We start from the raw sequence: 21,840 nt of genomic DNA on the forward strand, positions 1-21,840 counted from the left end.
ATTCAGGTTAAAGTGACAGCACATTGGAGGAGGTGATAGTGTTCACTACCTTGTTTCATTGGCGGTATCAGGAGGGACAAGGGAGCATGTACATTTGATCTCGTTAGGATAAACTGACCCTGCGGTGGTTCCCTACATGTCCCTTCTGTGGTCCCTTTTCTGACGCACTGTTTGCACTGGCTATTGCACAGCCAGGAGCTACATTTGAATGGTATCCAAATGCCTGGGGATCCTTTGTTAAAACAGAAACCAGCCTCCAGCACCCAGCGTGGAGAAATAAATCAGGGAAATGACGCTAGATGGTCGTTGAGGAATAATTTGACAGAAAAAAAAAAAAAACGATAAGTGATAAATATTGTTTGAAGCAAAATAACAACCAAAGTAAGTGAAGAGTTTAAAAAGAATAATGTCATCAATGCATATCTTCAAAACATATATCCTAAATAAAGAAACTTGAAGAAAACATGTCTTTCTTGAGGAAAAGTGTCTCTTGGGATTATTTATTTAAGGGTCAGTTCACTCAAACTACATGAAAACCATCTCTCCACTTATCTCAGCTGCTGTCACAAAATTTGTTTAGAGTTTCACTCAACTGAAATGGTTTCAGACACGGTCTCTCTCACTAGTGAGGTGACAGATGACAGCATTAGCACTTTTTCTATGGAGTTGGAAAAAGTGCCATCTCCATGGAGTATTATTTAATAATAACATTATTAAATGTTATTAATGTTCATAGACAAATTGGTGTTTTTATTTATTAAAAAAGAAAAAAACAAAAAGAGACGTATGTATATTTTGCTACATGAAAGTTATACTTTATAAGGTATAAAGTTGTAAAACTTTATACTTTGTTATTTAAAACTAAGTGAGAACTATGAACACAAATTAAATTCAGTGGTAATCACACTGGGATCTATTCATTAATAATTATACTTCTATGTGTAATTTAAATACACATATTTAAATACATATGTCTGAGGTTAAAGCTGGTCTGCAAATTACTTGAAAAAGGGAATATATATATATATATATATATATAGTTGTTAAAGAACTAAATGTTCAAAATGCTAATTAAAATGAATACAATTTAACATTTGTCAACAGTTTGTCAGTCATGCAGAAGCCTAAAAAGATTTTTTTGTTTTTTGTATGGATTTATTCTGTTTAACTTTGACTAAAGATGGTTAAGCAAATGGAGATGAAAAATCTCTGGAACCGTCTCTAATGAACTTTCAAATACAACAACTGAACACATTACTCAGGTTCAAAATTGGGGTGTGGTAATATTCACTGAACTTACTGAACTTCTGCTCAAGCTGTGCCATCTCCTAGCTCAGCTACCGTAGTTTTTATGTCGTCTCTAAAGATTCCTCATGACTAAACCCATGGTTCAGTAACAACATTTTGTGAGCACTACTCTCTCTTGACTGTTCAAACTATTTGATCATTATATATTGGATTTTAATATTCTGGTACCACTCTAAACTAAAACTGTCAATATTTGTGTTGTTGCATTAAAAACATATTTTCTGATGTGAGATATATGTTATGTTTAATCACTTGTTAACCACACCTTTTTGTTGGAATATAAGTCACTAAATCACAGGATGTTTAGCTTCACCTTTCGCTTTGCTATGGGTCTTCCCTGACTTCATTTGCAATGCATATTGACTTAGGGTGCGTCCTGACTCTAGTCAGATGGGATGAACTCCAGTTTAGTGCATCTTTTGGATTCAGATGGAGTGATAAGCTAGTCAGAGGGTATAAGGATGGTGGATATTCAGTTTTTATTTAAGGTTTAATTGGGCAGGAGGGGCAGAATGAATAAGAAAAGATACTTCCTTGACCCCCCAGAGGTCAAAGACTATCTGGTGAAAGGAGAACGGTTTACCAAGTGGTCAGAGGTGAGTGAACATTTTGGTAAGGAAGGAAACTGGTTTTCATCTAAAAATCAGTTCATCACTTCGCTCAAAGTCTGGTACATCTCAGGTGAATGTGTACTGCAACAAGTGGATTGTTTAAAATCAATACACATTTAATTTGTGTGAAAGCCAATTCCCTCCTCTCTTCCAAGGACACAACAAAGACTGTTCCCGTCACCATGAAGATGGATCCGAAAGGTTTTTATGTCTACTGGACAAACCAAAGCAAGGTAATCAATTTTTCAGCGACTGAAACGGCAACCAAGATTCAGTCATTAAGCCAGTGCGATTAGTGTTATAGAAAAGACTATTAGTGCAATCCAAATGACAGCATCTTAAAAAAAAAACAACCTTTCAGCTTAATTGCACAGTATTTGTTTACTCTCTTTGTATCCGAGCTACAAAGTTGGCAAGCTGCGATTGCAACCAGCTCACAGCTGGACCGCAGTGTTCAGAAAGCTGAGAATTATTTTAAAATGTGACCTTCATGTAGGTGGATTTTGTTGTAGAGCTGATGCATTGGATTGTGTTAGACAGAGTATCTGCTCACATTTGAAAGGCAGGTGAGTGCGGCCCAGATTCAGACAGTGAATAAAATTCATGTGATTCCAATCTGTGAAGGCTGTGGGATAACTCAGCTCCTTTGGCCTCCTTCCCTCCTAGGCAGCTATTGATTAGTGCTGACGTGCGCTTGGACTGTGATCCTTTTCATTTTTCTAGATTGTCAGTCTTCCAGTGCCCTGCTCCCCCTCATTAAGGTCACCACATTAAGAAAAAAAAACCTGTGCGGCTTTAATATATGGCTCAAGTGTTTTGGCTGAAACAGAATAATAGCATGGTGTTGCATATTACTTTAAGAAAGCATAATATTCCTACAGGAGAAGTAAATCCCATAGATTTTGTTGTAGTATCTAAATCTGTATTTGGCCCAGTGCTGATACGAAGAGTTTACTGCAAGATATGACTCCGACTCTTGTTTCTAGGAGACAACGTTCTTGGATGTTGCCACAATCAGGGACACAAGGACAGGAAAATATGCAAAACTTCCCAAAGTAAGTATTGCTTAATTACTTTATTAAATTATTTAATAATCTGCAGTTTCTTTGCAATTTAGTCAAATAAAAGTTGTTTCTTGTATAGGAATCTCTGCATGCATGCAAATACGGTGTTGAGCCCTTAGTTTGCCCATTAATTTGAGAAACATATTTGCATTGCAAAAAAACAGCAGGGGACAAACGCACGAGGCTTTCTGCCCAACTCCAGATGAAACGCACTGAGGCACCGGTGCACAAAGAGACATAAGCACACTCTGACTAACTCATGATCCGTGTCCTCTGGGATTGGGCTTGTTTTTATTTTCTCCTTTTTTGAGCTGAAAGCTGCCAGTTAGTTGCAGTTCATTTCTAGGCCTCGAAAGCCCCCACTGAGTTGCAACATGCAGCCGTCCATCGTCATGCCTCACTGAGAGGGAAATGTGTTTCCCTGGAGAGCTGAGAGAGCTGCATAATTTCAGTCAGGGTGCAGCTGGAAGTACATCTTTCTATATGGCCCCTGAGGAGCATTTGGGAAGCTGCTCCAAGGCTGACGTCATTTCTGCATCACTGAGAGAGGAAAGTGATTGATTGTGGAGAGGCCTTGAAAGGTCCCATCTAAAACATGGAATTGCTTTTTCCTGTGTGTTGTGTCTCTCTCTGTGTATGTGTGTGTGTGCGTGTGTGTGTGTGTGTGTGTGTGCGTGTGTGTGTGTGTGTGTGTGTGTGTGTGTGTGTGTGCTTGTAAGGATTTCAAAGTGCCTGTGCATGTGTTTGCATATTCTGGTCACCACATTTGTTTGTAAAGATGAATCCTCCAGATATCCACTGTGTGCAGATTCAAAATGGTCTTTATTTAAATGGGTAAAAATAATCTAACTTGTAATTCAAGCTCAACAAATAACCAACTAAATAAATAAAATTAAGACCAATCAAATTTCGATGGTACTTTTGTCTTTTCACAGCATCCAAAAGTCCGCAATGTCTTCAACCTGGACTTCCCCGACAGCAACCACCTTGCCAAAACACTGACCATCGTCTCAGGCCCAGACATGGTGAATCTGACCTATCACAACTTCTTTGCCTCAAAAGAAAAAGTGACTCAGGTAAAAATAAACCCCTGCATGAGTCTTTCTGTCGCTTGTTCCCTGAAATGGCTTAAACACAGACAGAAGCCGCCTGCCATTATGCAATAATCCGCTGCTTCCCCTTTAATAAGGCACTCACAGCTTCCTTTTTAGCTTTATTAGACTTTATGGCGCCATCATTTATATTTAATCAGCTGAAATAAAATTACAAATTTTCTTCATTCAAATACAACATTTACCAGAATGTCCTGAACTGCTGCCATGTTCACACCATCTAGTGGTGAAAGTGTGCATTTTTATAATCTTGCATACACTAATTGAGATGCCTTGCAAAAGTATTCACACTCATTAACATTTTCTCATTTTGTCATATCACAAACATACACTTCAACGCATTTCATTCCTTCTCTATGACATGCCAACACAAGACTGCTAATGCATTACTTGGAAGTAGAAAGCAAATGATCCATGGTTTTCATTTTCTTTTCTTGAAAAGTGTGGTATGCATATTCTCAATGAAATACATGCTGGGTTTTTGTTCTTAGCATGATAAAATGTAAAAAAAAAAAAAAAAAAACATCAACAGGCACTGATAGTCTTGCAAAGCACTATAAATCTCCTCTCTCAATTACTTTGAATATAATTCAATATTCTGTGTATTTTTCTGTTCTAAGAACTGGGCAGATGACATTCTTGGAATAGCATACAATGCTGCAAGAACTAATGCATGCAGACAGGTTTTCCTGGAGAAAATGTAAGTGCACTTAACGTGACAATGGTGCAGATGTAAATGAAAATAGCCACTGCATAAGACTGAGCTCTCTCTTTACTTGCACTTTGAATTCTAATCAAAATCCCATGAAATCAATTTCAGATACATCCGCATTTCTCTTCAGACCAACAAGGACGGCAAAATCCCAGTGAAGAAGTAGGTTATAGATCAACTGTCTCACAGTTTGCACTGTGTGTGTGCATGTGTATAGTTTTGCCTAATATATTGGTTGTGCTTCCCAAAGCATCTACAAAATGTTCCCTGCTGATAAGAAGAGGGTTGAAAGTGCTTTAGCTTCAGCTCACCTCCCCAAAGGAAAGGTCGGAAACCAAAAAAAATACCTTGCATTTTTATTTTTAAATCCATCCCTAGTTTGTCTATGCCCAACTCTTTTTTTAGGGTTTTTTTTATTAACAAGATGTGATATAAAATCTAATTTGTTCCAGTATGACACCATCAAGCCTGATGTATTCACTGAAGCTGCCTTCAAGACCTTCCTGACAAATCTCTGTCCTAGACCAGAAATCTTTGAGATCTTCACTTCATAGTAGGTCATGTCATTGTTTGTCGAAGAGAAGAGATGAAATTATTCTGGTCTGGCTTTTGGCTTTTCTCGACCTCGTCCACCCTAACAACTTGGGGGATAGTGGACTGTGAAAAGGTTGAGCACCATGAGGTTCATTGTTTCACTCTGCACTCCAGCTCCACCAAACCTACCATGACGAAGGAAAATTTCACCAAGTTCCTGAATGAAAAGCAGCGGGACTCTCGGTTCAATGAGGAACTGTTTCCACGTCTGCGGCAAGACCAGATCAAGGCCTTGATTGACAAGTATGAACCACTCACCACCAACTCCAACAGAGGTGAAAACTCACAGAAGATCAACTTCTTGCTTCATTGATACTTTTGAACTTTTGGTGTAATTATTTTTCTATCAATCTGCAGGTCTGATCTCTCCAGAAGGTTTTCTGTTCTTCCTGATGGGTCCAGAGACATCAGTAGTCATGCAGGACAAGCTGGCCAAGTGTCAGGACATGACCCAACCCATACCCCACTACTTCATCAAGTCCTCGCACAACACATACCTAACAGGTCAAACACTGGCCTGACTTCAGCCCTAAAATCATTGGAGCAAATCTTTAATTCTACTTCTTGGTCCATGTATTGTTTCCATTAACAGATATCCCCCCGCCCCCCTCAAGTTCCATTTAAACCCTAAACAAGTGAATGCATTTGCAAACCTTAACATATGTTTTTCCTCTCCCTGCTCAGCTGGTCAGTTCTCTGGCGTATCGTCTCCAGAGATGTACCGTCAGTGCCTGCTGTCTGGATGCAGATGTCTGGAGCTGGACTGCTGGAAAGGAAAGCCTCCTGATGAAGAGCCCATCATCACCCATGGCTTCACCATGTGCACCGAGATCCTTTTCAAGGTAGTTTCAGATGTTGTTGGCAATATTTGAGGGGATTGTCTTTGCACTAAACAACATGAATTCTCAGAAATGTGCAACAAAAAACAATATTCTCTTAAAACACATAAGAAGTTTTAAGTCATTAATTCATGCTGACTCGCTTGTTTAAAATAAGCTAAACTGCAGAAAGCCTTTCAGAGTTCACAGTAAAAGACAAACACATACAGGAAGGCAGGTGTTATCCTCTTACACTCAACACTTCCTTTTAAGGACAGCTGCAGGGACCGAGGGGCCCAAGTGTGGCTTGGTTTAGTTTATTTAAATCTGAGAGTGGTGCTCAGCATTGAAATGACTTCAGCATTCATTGTTAGACAAACTGAGGTTCATACTTTTTGGAAAGTTGTTCAGTGTTTTTTTTTTTTAACATGAGGCTTGTAACACTGACTTTATGCTTTTACATAAATCAAGAACAATACATAATACAACCTCTGGTAACTTCGTGCATGACTGACATGATTTAAAGTGTACTAGCTGGGAATGGGCTAGATTAGGAGGTGATTTGCATCCTGGTGCTGTACTAAATATAAAGCTTGCCTTTTAGAGCTCACATAGGTTACTTTTGAAGACTGGGTTAAAACTTGTGAGATCCAGAGAAGTAATAATCTCCATTGTTACTTCCATGGAGACAATTAATATGTTTTAGAGACATAATAATAAGTTTTGAAAAGATCCGGATAGTCATCTTGATCTTTCCAGTACTGTAAATTCTGGAATCTGCACAGTAATTTGAGTTAATAACCTTAGAAAAATATATAGAAATACATAGAAAGGAACAAGTAACCACAAGCAGATAGCCAGGAATTTCTGCACAGTGACCTTTCAGATCCAGGAAAATAATCTGTAACTCATTGGAAAGTAACTTGACCATACATTTTCAGAAAGTAACCCATAAATTCCAGAAAGGTTACTTGGAACTTTTGTGTAAGTTATGCCACAAAATGAGAAAAAGTAAGCTCAACGCTGAAGGAATATGAATTAGGCTTTCTGGAAATCACCAGAAAATAGCCAACAAATTCTAGATAAGTTCTGGGAAAGCGAAGAATAATTTCAACAAAAGTGTTGAGTAGAACAACAACACTTTTGACAAATACATACATCGATAAATACTTATTTATTATACTTTGTGTCATCAACAGGATGTGATTGAAGCCATTGCTGAGAGTGCATTCAAGACCTCAAAATATCCTGTCGTTCTCTCATTTGAGAACCACGTTGACTCGTAAGCTTTCTTTAAGAAGATCCGTTTTATTGTTTACATGATCCAATAATTTGCCTTAAAAAAAAAAAAAGAAAAGAAATAGTAACAATGTATTTGGACCTTTTAAGCAGATTTGGGTGTTTTTCTGGTCTGTTTTTAGGGTGAAACAGCAGGAGAAAATGGCAAACTACTGCAAAACCCTGTTTGGTGATGCTCTACTGTCAGAGCCTCTGGAAAAATACCCTGTAAGCTTTTTCCTGAAATATAGATTTATGTCAAATACTAGATCAAGTTGTGATCTATTCTCTAAGAAATTGTGAAACAAACCCTCTTTGATACATCAGGTGCAATAATGTATTATACAGAAACCTTGAGTAATCGACAAAATAATACCAGTGTAATTTGTGTAATTATCTTGAAAAAGACAAACATTTTAATATTTCAACTTGAAAAGTTTACTTGAAGTTGTCTACTCCCTATGTCTTGTATCAAGCTGAAGCCAGGCCAGCAGATCCCAAGCCCATCTGAACTCATGGGCAAGATCCTCATCAAGAACAAGAAGGGCAGCCACGAGAAACCAGCCCAGGCTAAGAAAACCAGCGCAGCCGCCACAGACCAGACTGCTGCTGCCGTCACCGAACAGACGGTTGCAGCTGAACCCACCCAGGATCCAAATGCCTCCTCCCAGGATGCAAGCAACCCAGCAGCTCCCACCCCGGAAAATCAAGGTCCACTCTAAAAATCCAGTGTAACAGAAATACAGTCCAGGTCCATATACTTACAATGTATTGATGTTATAATTGTGTGTTGGAAGCTGAGGGAGAGGCTGCTACAGAAGACAACGAGGAGCAAGAAGATACCGAAGAACAGGATGAGGAGAAAATGAAGACATCAGATGAGGTAAAATACTAGATTTCTCCTCGAAGGGTCCAAACATCAGTTAACTTCCTGTCATCTCCCCAACAGGGCACGGCTGGACAGGAAGTGACTGCGTATGAGGCTATGTCATCCATAGTCAACTACATCCAGCCCAACAAATTCATCTCTTTTGAAAATGCCAAAAGTATAACATCAGCTCATATGACATTAATGCATTTTTTTCGGTTCTTTTAAAGATCCAAAAGTCAGACTTTTTTCTCCTTCTTTCTTTTTTCTTCAGAGAAAAACAAGAGCTATGTCATCTCATCTTTTGTGGAAACCAGAGGCGAGGCAATGATTTCCAAGACTGCTGTTGAATTTGTCGAGTATCCTTAAAAAGAACTCCTGCACTTAAAAAAATCTGGACAAAAACCCCCAAAAAACAGGTTAATAAAAAAAGAACTAATTTAAGAAACTTGAAAATGTACTTCCTAAACCTTATTTTATAGATACAACAAGAGACAGATGAGCAGAATTTACCCCAAAGGAACAAGAATGGATTCTTCCAACTACAGCCCTCAGCCTTTTTGGAACGTAGGCTGTCAAATGGTGGCCCTCAACTATCAAACAATGGGTAGATTTAAATTGTTTTTCACGTTACTGATAAACTCACAGATTTTCATTTGTTCACCACTGGAGGTCAGTGGTGTACCTCTCTGAGCTACACTGACCTCTGCCGCTATCTGCATCCCCAGTGCGGCTCACTGTTGCTCCTGAAACTGAAGCGAGGTGGCGTAATTGGGCCTTGGTTCTGTGTATTTTCAGATTTCCCCATGCAGCTGAACATGGCCTTGTTTGAATTCAATGGCAGAACGGGTTACCTCCTCAAACACGACGTGATGCGCCGCAGCGACAAAAAGTTTGACCCTTTCTGTGACAGGATTGACACAGTCGTGGCAAGCACATTAACCATAAAGGCAGGTTCAGAACTTCTTATCATATTTCTCTTTATGCTTTGCCAGGTTGTTTTTTGCGTGCTCTAATTTGAGCACCAAATTAGCCTCTATAGTTCTGGGAAGAGTGCTCATGTTTTGTTTGGTTTCAGAGTACAATGTCTGCTTCCAACTGTGACAGAATATTGTTTTCCTGGTATTTTATCAGACCCTGCATGACAGAAAACCTCACCTCCATTTATATCCACTCGCTCATCAGCATGCGTGGCCACAGCATCACTCATCAATCCCATAATTCTCACATCAATCCCATAATTCTCAGTTCGTACCTGTGTTTTATCGAATCTCACGCACCTGTCCCAACAGATCTATTCAGGACAGTTTCTTTCCGAAAAGAGTGTGAAAACCGGGGTTGAAGTGGAAGTGATTGGGTTGCCAGGTGACCCCAAGAAAAAATATCGCACCAAGTGGTCCACCACGCCCAACGCCATTAACCCGGTGTGGAATGAGGAGCCTTTTGTTTTTGAGAAGGTAGGAACAGTAAGATGGCTCCAAAGAGTAAAACATGCAGCTCAGCTCTCAGACCCAATATGTGTGTTATTTATAGATCTTGCTTCCAGAAATGGCTTCTTTACGAATTGTTGTTCATGAAGAGAATGGGAAATTTGTGGGACACAGAATAATCCCCATCGATGCCATCCAGTCAGGTCAGTGAACATGAGCTGCTGAGGATGCTCTCAGTTCAAAAGGGGCTGCTGTTTTTTAAAATCACAGTTTTCATTTGTCCCCTGCAGGCTTCCATCACATCTGCCTGCGCAGTGAGAGCAACATGCCTCTCACTCTGCCTGCTCTCTTTGTGTACATAGAGGTCAAGGACTACATCCCCGCTGCCTTTGCAGGTGCTTGGCTTTTTGTTCTGTTTCCAAGTTAGAAGGTTAAAATCTGCCATCAATGTGACTGCTAACAAGGGGAAACACAATATAGAATGCTGCATGTCAAAAAACTGTAATATCACAGAAAATGTTTTTTTTTTATTTATAATTCTTTAGGCCTGTATATTTTTCATATTCAGAGTAATATATCTGAAGCATACATTTTGTGGTAATTTTGATTATCATAGCTTCTAAAACAACGTTTTTCAAAAAAAATGATAAATACAGAATTACGTTGTTAAAGGAATGTTGTGATCCATACAATAATAGGAAATATTACTAGCAGACAATCTCTAACACTCTGCACAAGAAGGGTCAGCACTAAAAGGTTATTGCTAAAGGTGAAAAGAAAATTTGCATTTTATTTGGAAACCAGGATCCCAGAGTCTGGAAGAAGTGCTGAGGTTCAGTGCAAAGTTTCTGTCGTCAGTGATGACTTGGGAACTCATGTTGGAGACTTGGAAAGCTATGAAAATGCTGATTTCATTTTCCAGTAGTCCTGGGAGCTGGTAAACACATGCTAAAAATACCAACACCCACTTTAATCACCATAATTAATTGCCAATCTTACCACCATAGAGAATCAAAAGGGTCATATTGAAAGTGGGATACTTCCTTAGCCCTTCCACAGAGACACAGGCTGATCATTTACATGCCAACTTGTGATGATGCAGAAAATAATCTCTAACAAAGCATGTAATGCATATAACAATAAGCTAACATTTCTATATCAAAGCCTCTTTTTTTATCTATATAATATATGTTTCACTTTTTAAACATTTTGATTATATTCTTATTCACTGGGATAAGCCTTATCCCAGTGAATAAGAACATTAGTGTTTCACTCCTTCCTCAGATTTCACAGAAGACTTATTTAACCCAACAAAGGGTGCAGACAAGACCTCAAAGACCCCTAAAACGGTAAAATGATCTTATTTGATTTACTATGAAAACATCTAACAGCAGTGTTTCTGTTCCTGGAAGATGACAACCTCTGCTGGGTTGTTTCTGTTCTGTTTTCTAACCCCTGCAGTCATCATCCGACTACATCTCTCCCTATGAGTTGCCTCTTGGGGATCAACCCCCTGCAGGAAAGGCAAAGGAAAATGAGGCCCCTGCTGAAGGTAATAACCTCTCATTTTGACCATTCTTTGACTCTCGCACCAAGTATCACTTCCTGATTTATGATTCTTTAACTTTTTCAGAAAAGGCTGCATCCGAACCTAAACCAAACACCGATGAAAGTACCAGTCAGTCCCAGTCTCCTTCTGAAACCGGTGCAGAAGAAACTAAAGAACAGCCTGAGCAGTCTCAAACCCCCGATGCCGCTCCTACTAAAGACGATGAGCCAGATGCAGGAAAACTTGAATCTCAATCTCCTCCTGAAGCTCCTGCAGCCAATAAGGAAGTTGAAGCTGAGAAAGAAGTTGACCCAAAGTCAGCGGCAGCTCCAGAAGCCAAAGAGGAAGAAGGCACCGATCCTGATGCAAACCCTAAGAATGAAGATAAAGAAGATTCGGAGGCACCTGCACCCGCTTCTGGAGAAGACGCTCCTGCAGAGGACGCATCTGTGTCCCTGGCCAGCTTGCCGTCAGAATCAGCAGGATCAAGTGACTCATCTCAGTCCCCCTCTAGTAGTGAAGGTAACGATAAAGTGTTTCATGTGCTGCATCCATCACATGTTCCCTCCTCTTGCCACGCTGTTAATAAAGCTTTCGGAAAGACAAAATATCAATCAATCTTGAATGTATTTTGTTGATTAAATTTTATTATGCTCCGAAAAGATAGGAGATTCCTGCGACTTTTCGCTGTCTCGTTCTGTTGCAGAGCCTTGTACCGTGACTGTCGAGCAGCTCACACAACACAAGAACTATCTGAAGGTCATCAAGCGTCAGGAAAAGGAGATGAAAGACGCTGAAAAGAAATATCAGAAAAAAGCAGAAGACCTGATCCAGAAATACTCCGACTCTTTCAAGGCTATCAAGAAGAAGGGTTCACTGAAGAAGAAAGAGTATGTGGATATTTTAGTTTGTTTTTTTAAAATGAAAAACAGTAGAATGTTTGACAAAAGCAATTGTTGATGATGCCTATGTGTTCAGGGGTCAATTGGTTCACTAATTTGTGTTGTCCAGGCACCAAAAACTGTTCCCCTTCTTGCAAAGCAGCACTGAATATTGAGGCATATTTGCACTGACCCACCAAGGAAGTTGTTGCTGTTGTTTTTTTTTGTCGGGCTCATTAGCAAGATTATTTTTGGATGTATGCATAATGTTCTGCAACTAGCATAGTTTCCTAGCTGAATATTAAATGATGCATAATATCACCAAATGAATTTTGCCTGCAGTATTTTTTTTACGCACACAGAATCAGCCTTGGCAAGCTGTGCTCTTATTAACCCTTTCTTCATAAATATGCTTTGCTTTGTTGTGTTCCACCAGGGGAGGAGACAACTCTTCTGACAACAGTGTGAAGAAAGAACGCGTTCAGGACCAGAAGGACAAAATGCAGACCGAGCTACAAGCTCTGTGGACGGAACAGTGTGATCAGACGAAGAAAAAGAAAGAGCAGTGCGCTACCGAGGCAAGTCAAAGACAGTTCATACCATCCTCTGCAAAAGCAGTCATGTATTTTATCATTGTCTATTATTTATTTGGAACGGAAAATGAAAAAGCAATGTATAATTGGGAGATGGAAAACAATTAATAATTTTATAAATCATTTTTCTCAATTTTGGCAATTATCCACTACTTGTTGTTAGTCCATAGCACACAATCATAATAAAATGCATCAAAATTTGTGACTGTAATGTGAAAAATTCTGAAAAAGGTCAAGGGTGTGAAAACTTTGCTAAGGGATGCAGTTTGAGAATCACATTTAAAATGAGGCAAACAGTGTCAAATAACAGTCTGTGGCACGTGCAAGCTTTAAAAGTCTTTTTTTTAGCTATCGTTTTATCTCCTGCTTCTGCAAGAGCATGCGCAGGCAGCAGGGGGATTTCTGTAAGCCAAGATGGACAACAAGCTTTTATTTATATGGCATCAGAAAGGCTCTGGAAGTGCTTTTAAGGTGACTCACCCTGTACCCAACAGAGCACTCTGAGACAGTGGTTTTAAAAACAGAAGCACATTTTAGCAACATGAGGACTCATGAGATATAAGCACAGAGTAGAATAAAAAAAGACATTAGTACTAGAAGACCAACCAGAAAATCTCAATTCAGGCTCAACAGTTAGTAGATAAACATAGCTACTCCATTGTGAACACATCAAACGTTTCTGATGTTGTCATGAATAAATAAATACATAGTAAAAAAAACAAAAAACCCAAAAAACGTTAATGATATATAAGTGAAGTTATATCAAATTTCCATGCTAGAAAAAAAAACATGCTAAAATGTGCTTCTGTTTTTCTAGCATGCTAAAATGCTAGAAAAAAACATGCTAAAATGGCAGCAGCTCTTAGTTATTGATAATAATATGTAGTGTATTGACACTACGTAACAGTTTGATGCTCTCTTAATTGATGTCTTGAGGTAGTTTACTTATGTACCATTTATTGCTGATGCATAGCTTAGTGTTTAAAAAGTATTTGATTGACAGAACACAACTTCTAAATACCTCAAAGTCAGTAAAGGTGAACCTCAAGGTTCAGTACCAGAACCACTTAATATTATTCTCTTTCTTAATATTAATATTGTCCAAAGTTTTATTTTTATTCTGATGACGCCCAGAAGTATTGCAAATCCCCATCCCATGACAGGAACTCACCCAATTATGGTTTTAACACAGTTTATCAAAAGTTGTGATTTGAAACTTTCAATAAATACAATCTGTTTTTCAAACTCTAAGCGTATAATGCAATTCTCCCTCAATCCTTGTTTCAAAAGATTCAAAATAGGTTTTGTGTCATGGTACAGACCCTTGAGTATTTTAGCTGATGATTCTCTCTCTTTTACCCCACATGCTTATCAGCTGGTCAAAAGGCCAAAATCACAGCGAGGTTTTCATTTCAGGGTAAAACTTGTCTTTCATTCGAATTCAAAAAGATTGATTGCTACAACCTTTCTATGAGTCATGGACATTTTGGATCTGGATCCTTCATTTCAGTGTCTGTGTGCTCTTAGCTCTGCATCATGCTGTTTTGAGGCTCATTGCTAATTTTACCTCATTAACCCTTCCTTGTTCATTATATCAGTGGATGGTTATTGAAAGCAAAATCTCCTTTTCAAGAAATAATTACATATCATCCTGAAATGAATTATTAAATGGAAGATATTCTAAGCTTCTTCCAGCATTTCTTTGATTGCATTCAAACTGAAGTCAACCTGATATAGCCATGCAAAGTAGTATTACTTTGTTGTTCAGCTTTATGCTTCTTTATTTGTCCCTGAAAGCTTGAAGCGGTCCCTTAGCCATTTTACGCCATAGTCATAAGTGGGTTAGTTTTGCTCTATTAGATTATATCAAGACATTTGAACCAATTATTTTGTTATTCTATTATTATAGGGAGGATCTTAAAATTAGACTCTGAAAAAAAAAATCTGAATATGTTTGTAATAAAGCTCCTCTCATATCTAACAGCCACTCACTCATTTCTCCACCGTCTTTATTTAACTTGGTGTGAATTCGTCTTTAGCCTGCAGCAGCTAATTTTACCTCTCTTTGTTGTGCTTCTGGGATCATGAGAAAAGGTGTTTAAAAAAACAACAAATTTTGTTATGCATCAGGCTAAGGTTCTTTTTGCAAATTGTCAGTCTATTTAAGGGCACACTGGCCCTTAAATAGACTTATTGCTCTGTCCATGCTCATTTTTCATAAATCACCAATTTATCACTTATGCTTCTTTTACGCCTACATACTGACTAAGACTGTACCACTCTTTTGTTCTGCTGCGACAGAGACTTGCTAAGCTTTTGGAGATGGCCATGGAGAGACACACCGTTGAGCTGAAGACCCTGGAGAGGTACGGTCACACATGCAAAAACAACTGTGACATGATGCACACATCAAGAAGGCTTTGCTGAGTCCCTCTGAGTCTAATCTTTATCCCGAGGCTTCAGTGCGACTCTGACTGTGTGTGCATGTGTCATCTGAGGTGAAAAACTTGACATTTGGCAAAGAGAATACATCGAATGCTGAATGAATCACCTCAGCAGGCGGGTCTTCCAATGTCCTTGGCTGGCTTATGGTGTTAGGTGTGTGTTGTCCAAAGTCCCCAGTGGGCAGATGGTTAGTTCAGGACAGTTATAATCCAACAGGTGCCTAAACAACAGCGGGGAAGCAAAAGCAACTCCGATAAGGTCACACCAGAAACAGTCAGACCTGCAACTTTTGCTTAAAGATTGATTGTTCAAAAAGTTATTTTTTTTTTTTACATTCTTTATTATCTTTTGTCTTTTTATCCATAGTGAAGCCAAAGAAAAGAAGAAAGCTCTAAAATGTTCCTCCACAGAGAAGTCAAAGTAAGTTCATAGTCTTAATTGCTTTTTCTTTTTCTTCATAGTTTATTAGTTTTGCCATGTGAAAATGAAAAGAAATGAGAATTTAAGCAATAAAAAACAACTCACTCCTAGAAACTGGATTATTTATATAAAGTGCAGTTTCTTTTTTATTGCAAAGGTAATCTCTTAATTTATCCTCATTTAGGCTGAAAAGGGCCATGAGCACCGAGATGCTGGACGAGACCAGTCAGTCTGATGCTGCTGTAAGTAATCAGCTGTAGTTTTAATAGTTTTACTGTAAATACATTGTAATATGTACACTAATCTGCCAGTTTGTTAGGCACATCATGCTAGTACTGCATTTGACACCCATTTATCTTCAGAAATGACCTTATTTCGTTGTGGAATATATTCAACGAGGTGTTAAATGTATACATGGACCAGAAATCTTAGAGATTTTGGTTTCATGTTGACATGATGATTTTACATCGTTGATGCAGATTTTCTTGACTGCACATCCATGATGTAAATCTAAAAGGTGCTCCATAATGAGGCAGTGGCAGTTACAGATGCTTAATCTGTACTAAATGCCCAAAGGGGGCAAAGAAAACAAGCCCTACAGCATTACACCACCATCGCTGTACTTTTTCTAATTTTCCCAATTTGGGACAAACCTTTTGGTTTACTACACCTTTGGTAAGGTTGAAGCACTCCAGTCTAAGACCTTGTTTGATGTTTGGACTATTAAACATCTAAAATAACTATTTTCTGCTCATTTATACTAGTGCATTGAACAGATTATTATTTTCAAATTTGTAACTATGAAGTGCTTGCATATTTGAATCAAACGTGGAAGAATTTTTACCCGAGGCATGCTAAAGCAAACATGTTCACATCCCGTACACCCACATGTTACTAACAGGAAAACATGCACACATTTCTGACCCGTAAGTACTCCCACACACGAAAGAATCTGTGTATCTTGTCAACCCACAGTAAGACCTTAGTCTCTAGTGCGCTGACAGACTCTTTTCACCTTTTGAATAAAGTGCAGCAGATCCCAACCATAGGCCAGGCTTGCCCATTACTCAGAAGCTACTCAAAAGGAACGAGTTAATGCATGCGTGGTCAATGAGTCACTCAGCTCTGCTCTTGTTCCCCTGTCAGCTCATCAGGATTTAGATCTGATGCATCTGGGTTAATGACCAGGCCCTTTTACTGGGCGCTGCAACACTTGACTCAATCTGTAGCGCAGAAGAAAACCCTCGCTCACCCTCCCACACCTTCTGGTCGCATTGCAGAAGGTGTGGTTGATCAAGCTGATCAACATAATCAGGATTTATCCATTAATTACCGCGACTATTTACATCACTGTCGCTCGTCTAATCAGCAGTGGCACAGTATTGAGTGCTGGAGTGCAAGGGCTGAGCAATCTTACTGAGCAGGACTGAACCGGCGACTTAACTGCATCGATCCTCTCTCTCAGGTTGCATTCCATGGGGATGTGTACATACGCTCTCAGGAAGAAACATGAGCAGATAAACTACTTACAGACAAAACAACTAATCTGTACATCCCTCACACTACATACACAGACATACTCAAACCTCTTTATGAAAACCACAAATCAATGGAAGATGTTTTGTGTTTTGCTGTGTTACAGTCTGCAGACTTCAGCCCACAACAAGAGGCTCTGATGAAGAAACAAGCTGCTACCCTGGAGGAAGTCAAGGGAATGACTAATCAGGTACACACACTGACATCAAGAGGCTCAGGATTTTTCACAGAACAATGAAACTGAACAAGGGATGACTACTTCCTTTCAGAAAAGTATTCGTGCCTCATTAAGTTTTTTTTTCACATTTTATCATGCTACAAGCACAAGCTTCTATTTTATTAGAATTTTATGTTCTAGAACAACACCTATAATATGAATTAGGAAGAAGAAACTCAAGAAAGGAACCAAAGAACAGACTGAATTTTTTGCTCATTCTTACTGAGAAAATACACCAAACTCAGTCGCATTGGATAGATACTGTCAGTGGACATCAACTGACTGTTCATGCGACAGGTTTCGTGTTGAGTTTAGGTTTGGACTGGCCGGGTATTATAAATATACTGTGGTCTAATCTCTGGTTGTGTGTTTTGGGTTGCTCACCTGGGAAAAGAACCTCCACTCCAGGCTCAAATCTGTTTAATGTGAAACCTGACAGCCCCCTTAAGTTAAATTTGAATTATTTTAATGACTTAATGATATGCCATAATGAATCTTTTACACAGAACGTACATTATGAAGTTTTTAATGTTGAACTTATAGTTGTAAATTCTCCTGACTATTTCTAAGCTTATCACTGATTTAACTCAGGTTGTGTCTTGGTGTTATTTAGTTTTTGTTTTGAGCTTAACATTTTTTTTTACAGTGTTGTAGCCTAGGGTTCTAAAAACACTTGCATTACTTCTGATTTTATAACAAATACCTCAGATTTGAATTTCATTTTATTTACTTCACAATAATTTCTTATTTTGTGATGATAAAAATCCTCATAAAAGGAAGTGGTGTCTGTGGTTGCTATGGGAACATGTAGAAATACTCAAAAGGTATGAATACTTTTTCACTACTTTCAGGTGACTTCTGAAGGAAATTGTCTGCAATGAATTTTATTTAGGGGTATCAGTGTGTAGGGACCCCATACATGTGCAACCACACTACTTAGATATCTATTTCTTAAAAAAACAAATAATCCATGTAGCTGACTGTATTTCATCATTGCCTAAAGTTCACCCACAGTTTAAACACCTACTATAAATTGTATGCTTTTACCGACGGATCCCAATGGTTCCTTAATAGATCCCTAAAATTTGCTATTAGTAATCTCTATTTAGTGCTTCTAGTGAATGTGTCAGTGTGACACATCCAGAATAAGTGACAAAATAGAAACAGCTGAGCAAGCTCCCACAGCTGCAAATGATGTCAAACCTCTTCTTGTTGCAATGGTTCCCTTTGAATCAGAGGAATTTTGGCAGCTAATGTTGAGAAAAGAGGTGCGAGATTTTTTAGACATTGACGTGTAAAGGCCAGATGGAGGGTGGGTCTCATAACATCAGTGTTAGCCTACAAATGTGGGCTAATACTGATGTTATGAGAAGCGGTGGGTGGAAGTGAAAGTGCAAATAAACAAAGGGAGGAAAAGGGAGCACTCAGTGAGAGTTTATCCTTTTATTACAACTGGTTTATTTTTCATTTTAATGGAGTCAAAAATCTTTTTAAAATCAGTTCCTGATACATTTTTATTACCATTATCAATGCTAAAAAAAAGGACTTTAGCAACTTAAATCTGACATGGGATTTAAAAATGTCTCAGAAAAATTTGAGACATTCCACTGCAGAGAGAATAGCCGATATGTCCCGGTCTCACAATGCAAACAAATAAGGCTATGCTAAAAGAAGTCTCCAATAACTCTGAAATGTCATTACAGAACCTCCGGCAAACTTTTGCTTCTGTTTATATGGAAATGCATCCCTCTAAAAATAAGTAATAAATGAAGCTTAAATTTCATGGGCGATATACAAAGAGCAAAGACAAGCAGGCAAAAATAAAGTTTGCCAGAGTGAATATTGTTAAAGGCCAAGACTTTTGCAATATTGTTTTTTGCACAGTTCAGAGGCTGCTTGAGGAAAATATGAAAACACCTGTCGAAAAAAACAACGCTTATCTGCTAAATAAAGGACAGTTTGGTTGATTTTTTTTTTTTAAAGAACTGATTTAAAACATCCACGCTGGCTCCTGTCAGGCTAACTTTAGTCCCCCAGTTTAAATTTACACTAACTGAAGAGGCAAGGATCATTTGTTTCTGCAGATATTATTTTACCAGTTCAGAACTTTTTAGCACAACCTCATCTCAAGGTCTTGAACTATTCTTTTAATGCAATGTAATAATCACTGTTTGGTGAATGTGTTTGCAGCTAATCCAGGAGGCTCTGAAAGAGCATGCTCAGAAAATGAGGTCCCTGTCTGCAGAGGTGAGGAATGCTGTCAACGTCTGCGTCGGGGCACACTTCCCAGAATACGTCGATGAAGACGGAGACAAAAAACCTCCGTGTGAGAGCTTCTATGGAAATGTATTTGTAGGCTAGATGCACTACTCTCTCTGCTTTTTGCCACTTATGTCATCGGTCTGTGATGTAACCTAAAACTGGAACATTGCTGTAAAGTAGACGAGGATTGTTAGCCAAGCTCAGAGTGAATTTAAGATATTAGATGTGATATTTGTAGCAGGAGTGTCTTTTAGGAAGTTAAGAGGCAGTAATGTCCTCTTGTCTGTATTTTATGCCAGAGGTAGATGGTTTTGAATTTCTTCCTTTCTTTTGACTTTAGAGATTACAGTGAAAGATCTGTTCCAATAAAACATACAAAAGGGCTGCAATTTCAGTCTCCTTTCGACAAGGAAATGTAGCATTTAAAGTAGTTTAGAACTGTCTGCAGGTTGAGTGCCTCCCTTTCTCACTGTTGATTTTACATGTGTGATTTCACTTACTGCTGGAAGATTACAGACAGTTTTAAAGGAGGAATCTCCCATAAAGCCTTTACATTTGCTTGTGCAAACCCCAACACGTCGGAGGTTCACTTCGCATATTTTACAATTGTGATTTGCAACAGAGTTTTTAATTATTTCTGCAAACTAGTTAGAAAAAAAGTTTAAGAAAAAGTGCAAAATGCTATCAGAAAAGAAGGTCTTTATCCATTTTAAATGAAAACAGTTCAATATTTAAGTTACCATGTAATCGCAGTTTTTTTTTCAATTTATTTGTTTGAGGATTTAATTATCTGAAGAACTTGTAAGTAAGATGAAATATTTGGCACCTGACTAAAAAAATAATTTATTGACTAGACCATCTTCTAATTGATCTACAATGTTGTAAATCCTTTTGTTTTATTGGAGCTAAGGCGGCATGTGCAAATGTGACAAAGTTAAGCAGAAATTAATTCATCATTTTAAAAGTAACATTTGCGTCAGTGGCACAAATAAGATCAATTTCTGTTTTCTGAACGTTTCCTGATTTACTTTGCAATGACTCTGGGTGATTATATAGTTGCAATAAATGTTACTTTTCCTGCTCTCTGAATTAATAAACATACATTTTCACTCAGTGCATTTTTTTTTTTTGGTTTTATTTGCACATATTAAATTCAGAGAAATATACACAGTTTACTAATTATCAGAACTGGCGGGTTCGAATCTGGTTTGGAAATAACCAGAATGAAATTTTAGATAGCACAGATGACAGTAATGAGGTAATGCCAGACACATCCAGAATACAGATCACTGATAAAATCCTTACATCAGTGCTGCATACTACATAATAATGTCCAAATCTAGCTCAAAACGGGGGATTTTTTTTTTTACCAGACCAGAAAAATCATAAACTATTACAATGCAAAAAGTTTAGCTTTTCAGATTTCACTTTTTTTACATTTATCTTTGAGTAAAATTAAATTTTCCCTCTGAAATAATGCCGTTTATTCACATAAAATTGTGCTTTAAATAACAATAGGAAAACACTTTTCTGGGCTTGAATGATGTCGCATGTGACTCTCAGGCCAAAATCATACAGAGTTCAGCATTATGCTTTTCGAAATAAGGATTATAACAGCATTGCTATGTATTGTTTTAATGAAGCAGTTAAAACATTTTCCAACTACCTCTTTAGGCGGAGTTGCTTTCTTATATTTCTAGCAGCCATACAGTATTAAGTGGCATTTTCCTGGAAATCTAAGGTGTACTTCAGAGTAAGCCTTGTCACTCTGTGCACACACACATACACACACACATACTTAACACCGATTTCAAACACTCCTGCACCATGCACAGCCATGTTTATCACCAACCAACAAACAAAAAACAAGATAAATTCTAACCTACATGATATGTTTAGGAAAGAAAAAAAATCACAATAATCAATTAGGTTTATCTAAAATAAAGCCCTCTCCAGCCCCTGCATGTCTAACACAGATTGTGACGGCATGGGAGGAAGACCAATTCATTAATATGTAATTATGAGTCATATTTATGCAAAATAGCATTTTATTTAGACCGCATGGTGGGAAACAACACCCCCTTGCAATTATGACTGTTCTGTGTGGTTTGACTGATTCCCTCTGTCTTGAAAGTTTTATAG

General features: G+C 38.3%; 1 protein-coding gene across 1 annotated transcript; it reads left to right on the forward strand.

The window, feature by feature from the left end:
- The first annotated feature begins 1,703 nt into the window (after nt 1-1,703).
- On the forward strand, nt 1,704-20,811 carry plcb2 (phospholipase C, beta 2). The gene is made up of 32 exons (XM_014980367.2): nt 1,704-1,904; nt 2,075-2,152; nt 2,906-2,974; nt 3,919-4,059; nt 4,716-4,795; nt 4,916-4,969; nt 5,058-5,133; nt 5,260-5,360; nt 5,516-5,676; nt 5,759-5,905; nt 6,086-6,243; nt 7,419-7,501; nt 7,641-7,725; nt 7,974-8,208; nt 8,295-8,380; nt 8,447-8,543; nt 8,640-8,724; nt 8,848-8,972; nt 9,164-9,315; nt 9,658-9,822; nt 9,899-9,998; nt 10,086-10,190; nt 11,080-11,144; nt 11,257-11,347; nt 11,429-11,866; nt 12,051-12,234; nt 12,662-12,803; nt 15,120-15,184; nt 15,630-15,683; nt 15,868-15,925; nt 17,326-17,409; nt 19,627-20,811. Exons 1-32 carry the CDS (start codon nt 1,821-1,823, stop codon nt 19,795-19,797), a joined length of 3,819 nt encoding a protein of 1,272 aa, XP_014835853.2. The 5' UTR covers nt 1,704-1,820; the 3' UTR covers nt 19,798-20,811.
- Nucleotides 20,812-21,840: the final 1,029 nt, after the last annotated feature.

The sequence above is a fragment of the Poecilia mexicana genome, unplaced genomic scaffold (genome assembly GCF_051168715.1).
Source record: "Poecilia mexicana isolate PSO_F unplaced genomic scaffold, ASM5116871v1 scaffold_22, whole genome shotgun sequence".
In the NCBI taxonomy this organism is placed as follows: Eukaryota; Metazoa; Chordata; class Actinopteri; order Cyprinodontiformes; family Poeciliidae; genus Poecilia; species Poecilia mexicana.